This window comes from Lolium perenne, chromosome 6 (assembly GCF_019359855.2).
Source record: "Lolium perenne isolate Kyuss_39 chromosome 6, Kyuss_2.0, whole genome shotgun sequence".
Lineage (NCBI taxonomy): Eukaryota > Viridiplantae > Streptophyta > Magnoliopsida > Poales > Poaceae > Lolium > Lolium perenne.
The window spans coordinates 197,923,949-197,928,973 of NC_067249.2; the positions used below are offsets into that span (position 1 = coordinate 197,923,949).

The 5,025-nt window shown below is 47.7% G+C and overlaps 1 protein-coding gene across 1 annotated transcript; it reads left to right on the forward strand.

Annotated features, from left to right (window-relative positions):
• Window positions 1-946: 946 nt before the first annotated feature.
• On the forward strand, window positions 947-2,394 carry LOC139829789 (uncharacterized). Its single transcript, XM_051337097.2, has 3 exons — window positions 947-1,670; window positions 1,780-1,911; window positions 2,023-2,394. The coding sequence occupies exons 1-3, from the start codon at window positions 1,041-1,043 to the stop codon at window positions 2,149-2,151; spliced, it is 891 nt and encodes a 296-aa protein (XP_051193057.1). The 5' UTR covers window positions 947-1,040; the 3' UTR covers window positions 2,152-2,394.
• The last annotated feature ends 2,631 nt before the right edge of the window (window positions 2,395-5,025 follow it).

Sequence of the window (5,025 nt, forward strand, 5' to 3'; positions counted from 1 at the left end):
CCTCCGGTCGAGTTTAATTGACGCAGGGTGTAGCATGATAACATGGACCTGGGCAGCTGCTGCGTCGATTAATAAAGTCCAGAGGGAGTTTTTTTTTTTGACCGAGAATTAACTTAATCTTGGTCGACTAAGAATTAATCGCATGCTTCTGTGTAATAAGTATAGGTTGTGCTTCTTAGATGCAAGGACAATTGTTGTGAGTTATCTTGTGGCGGTATCGGTTTGATACGGTTGAAATAAACAATCTAAAGAAGCCTTCATAAAAGTGAGATGGTGTTAATTGCTTTCTTGACACCGATGCAGTATACAAATACTGACTTGTTTTCTTCAATCTCTCGCTCTAAGGAACGATGCGCAAAGCCTCTACGTGTTCTTGAAAGAAAAGAAACAGGCATGAATTATGCTCCATTTCCATTGCACGGCCGCAATAAAAGAGAGGGCATGGCAAATGCTGAACCAGCCGCTGCGTCCCACGTGAGAAGAGATGAGTCGGGAATCTGCCGGGCGTCGTCTCCGCCGCGCCTTCCGCTCCCTGCTTCCCCTCCTCATTACGGGTCTCGCCATGCCTCTTCTTAGCTTGGATCCGCACCGGCGCCCACGATAACATAACCTGCCTGCCTCCTGGAGCCCCTAAAGCACGCCGAGCACTTAGACCCGATTGGCCGCGACCCGCACCCGCCATGGAGCTCAGGCTCCGGAAAGAGAGGAGAACTAGGGTCTAGGGACACAGCAGCGGCAAGGATCGGCAGCTCGATCACCTATCTGCCTCGAGCATTTAATGCCGATGTGCTTTGTATACTCCTCCGGTCCTCCCACACGCTCACTGCTTTGTTGTACCGCCCTCCATGCATGTGGCCGCCATGGATCGGGCCTCCGCGCCGCCGCATGTATATATATGACCCGGGGCATGGCGAGAAGGCACAACACTCGAACCATTGCCGCTCGTTGCACAGAGCTAGAGAGATACTAGCTTGGTTTAGCTGCCCACTAACAAAAACTAGTGCTAGCTTAGCTAGTTTGGTAGATACGTGATCCTGATCATGGTGTTAGTGCGGGAGCCGATGGTGATGTATGACGGCGGCTACGACGACGCCGAGACGTCCACGCTCGGCTACGGCGGCGTAGATGAGGCCGCGCTCTTCGATTTCGGGGCCTACTCCTACGCCGACAGCGACCCGGCCGGCGCCGCCAGCGCCTATGTGCCGAACAGCCCGAGCTGGGCGGGCGCGGGGCCCTCCGTACTCACGTTCGACCGCACCGCGCGCGGTCAAGGCGCCCAGGCGGCGGCCGCGGCGATGTTGATCGCGGACGAGGAGGCCGACTGCGACGCGTGGATAGACGCCATGGACGGAGACGACCTGGCGGTGCCAGCGGCGACCATAGGCTTCGACCCGGCCTCGGGATGCTTCAGCCTCACCCAGAGGCCCAGCGGCGCGCGGCGGCCGTTCGGGCTCCTATTCCCGGGCACATCCAGCGGCACGGCTTCGGCCGACGCCGCGTCGCCGGCGCGCAGCATCTCCCAGAAACGGACCAACGTGGTGCGTATGCAGGACGCGGAGCCGCCGCGGGCCGCTAAGAAGCAGTGCGGCGCGAGCAGGAAGACGAGCAAGCCGAAGCCGCCGGCGGCGACCACCACATCCCCCAGCTCTCCGCAAAGCCTCGTCGCAAAGGTAATTAAATTTCGCTGCCGGCCGGCGCCCAAAATGCACTGCTCGAATTCTTTGCGTCTCCGTGCTTTCGGTGGATCTGAACGTACCGTTTCTCTGAATCGTGTTGCAGAACCGCCGTGAGAAGATCAGCGAGCGGCTCCGGACGCTGCAGGAGCTGGTGCCCAACGGCACCAAGGTGGACATGGTCACCATGCTCGAGAAGGCCATCACCTACGTCAAGTTCCTGCAGCTACAGGTCAAGGTGCGTATTATCTCTGAACGTGCGGTGGCACCATCCATCAGATATATCACTTACTGAACTATGTTATATCTACCGGTCGGCCTGTGCAATTCTGACATGATCGATTCGCAGGTGCTGGCCACGGACGAGTTCTGGCCGGAGCAAGGTGGGATGGCGCCGGAGATCTCACAGGTGAAGGAGGCGCTCGACGCCATCTTGTCGTCGTCGCCGCCGCCTTCACGGAGGGGGCAACTGAACTGAATTAGCTGGCTAGATAGAAGGGAAAATTAGTTATACTTAGCTAGCCCGTGCATCAAACGTAGTACGTATAAGGAAGGACTTTTAAAAAAAAAAACGTATAAGGAGGGATATGGTAGAAATTAATCAACCAAGAACCACCGCAGATAAATAAGGAGGCCAGCATATATAAGTACATCCTCTTGTTAATTGTCACAAGTATGTAACCTTTTTTTTTTGTCATGTTACACACGTACCGGATGTAGAAGAGAAGTGAGGTTTAACATTTTGTTAAGCCCGCTGGCTCCTCGATCTGTTCTTCTTTACTAGACTTTGGCTACCCTTTTGTTCAAATCATACTCATGTAAGCTCCTAATAGATCAGGATACGAAATGGCTAATTAGCAAATCGAGTTGCACGAAGCATCTTATACTTTTTTGATGATTTCAACGGAGTTGCTACGTTGTGCGAACCGCACATACATGACCAAAGTCATGTGTTGGTATGTGCCTTCTTTTTGGCACGCACGGAGCATCTTATACGGCGATGTATAATATTTCATTCATTGCGTTTTCTCCTCCTGTTATCCTCATTGTTCTTCGGAGGACGCCATCTCGACATTTCTACCCCATTTCTGTGTTTTACCATCCATCTTTAGAGCATATCTAAGAAATAATGTATAATAGGACATCTAAAGGTGATGTACAAATTATACATCACCAAAAATAGGTTTTCCATCATCTGTGTGCAGCTTTTGGTTTACAAGACCATATAAAATAGGGCATGCCTGCCACACATGGTGCTGTAAATTGGGCACAGCTGTCGCATAACCAGCTCCACAATTTTAACTATATATGGATGATCACCACAAAATATCGACAACAAATGAATTTGAGATTTTGCAAGATCGTCACACACATATATAAAATTAAACTTCAAATCCGCATTGCATAGCATAGATGTCCAACACAAACGACATCCATATGCATAGTTCAAAGCAATGTAAAAAAAAAAAGGTTACCTTCAACATAGTTCAATACAAACACATATTATAGTCACTTCTCCTGCATAATCGTCATTGATGTCATCATTGGCATCTCCTTTCTCCGCATAACACAAGTGTGTATTTCGTCGGGGTGTAGTTCGTCGTTATTCCCCTCTGATTTTTATCCAAGAAAACCCATCGTCGAAATCAAGACTGGTGTCATCACAGTGCGTTTCATATTCATGTGATGGGGTTTCTTAACAGATAAACTCTTGAGATGCAACATTCATACGTTGCAAAAACGCAAATCATATAAAATTGTGGTTGTGATTTTGCATCACATAAGTCATATATTGATGGAGCAGTTGTCGACCACAGGCTTGTCTTAACCAATCAAAATATGTGCTATGTGTAGACACCAAGAAATAGCGATCTAGTAGTGTGAACTTGTTTTATTTACGATGGATTGAGTGTTTAATATATTTTTTTCACATTAAGTTTTTGTTTCTCCACGAACTTGTGTTAACTGCACAACTGCAAGAACGGTGTTCATTTTGTCGGGCGCTCTATCATTACTAAGATGGAATTTGTATATATTTCAGTGCAAGTTGTACCAGCCATTCATTATAGGTGCAAACTCTTGCAACCTTGCCAACCTTGCAAAACTTCGCAGTTCATTATAGTTTTTGTTTCGAACTACGAGGAGAGGACTTAGTCAATCAGCCAACCTTTTGCAAAACTTCGCAGTTAGTAGATGGTAGCACATAGTGGCAACTTTTCGCCCTGTCATTATTCATGCTTCCTTGCGCTCATTTTTCCTGGAGTTCCACGGATGTAATACTCCGCATTTTCTTTTAGTGCTAGCTTAGGGCACCCACAATGCATTGTATCTTAATGATGTATCTTAAGCAACATTAAAGTTTTAGATACAACCCTTGCAATGCATCGCATCTTACCTTGGTATCTAAAAAAAGGCTCTATTTATTACGTTTTGGGATTAATGCTAGCAACTTCACTTAATTTGTGACCTACTTGTGGCAACACAATAGTACAATTCATTTGGACAATACGATCTATTAGTCAGTTCATTGCCTGAAATATTCATCTAGAGAACAAGACTGGGTTGCAGACTTGCATCCATTTGTAAATATCTGGCTGATCAAAGCGGTGCATAGAAAGCTCATGGAGCAACAAAGCAGTGCACCTACCGATTAATGCTAATGTAGACGTCCAAAGTCCAAGCACGACGCTTGAGTCAGGGGCTCAGGAACTAGAAGGCCACCTGATTCCAAACCTGGGAACGGCCAATCGAATGTCAGCTTCTTGAATCGAAGCCTTGCTATGTCGCTATGACGAACTGAATCTGAGCCACGATCAATAGAGGGCGCAGGGATATCTACGGCGAGCGCCAGAGGCCTTGTATGAGGAGAAGGCGGTGAGCAGCCTGCAGCCGTGATGAGCTCGTGACGGGCTGACGGCAGCAGCTTGGCCGACGGCTACGGTGGCGACCTGGACGGAAGGCAGCGGGTAGAGGGAGGGAGAGAAAGGTGCATGCGCTGCGCACAGGATACGGTGGACGAATAACCGGCTTCGGTTTCCACGCCAAGAGTCGTATCCTAAAGAAGATACGATGCCCTTCTCTTTCTTCATTAATTAACCTTCCACATCACCATTGTTCCTACGTGGCTGGTTTTAGATACGGTACAGCTTGGAGCATTGGGGAAGCCCTTATGTCTCTTGTTTTCTGATACATATTTAATTTATGAACTATTAATGAAAAATATCAACAATCATACTACCAAATGCATATAATATAAAGTAGAGCTTATGATGATTAATACATATGTTACGCTATAGATGTTAATTTTTTTCTAAATATTTAGTCAAAATTTGCCAATTTTTACTTTGACTAA

What these genes read in the sequence shown, in the direction of transcription:
- LOC139829789 (XM_051337097.2), top strand. Translation starts at nt 1,041, where the DNA reads ATGGTGTTAGTGCGGGAGCCGATGGTGATGTATGACGGCGGCTACGAC. An exon ending in CGCAAAGCCTCGTCGCAAAG is followed by an intron (nt 1,671 to 1,779) that starts GTAATTAAATTT and finishes ATCGTGTTGCAG; the next exon opens with AACCGCCGTGAGAAGATCAG. An exon ending in TCCTGCAGCTACAGGTCAAG is followed by an intron (nt 1,912 to 2,022) that starts GTGCGTATTATC and finishes ATCGATTCGCAG; the next exon opens with GTGCTGGCCACGGACGAGTT.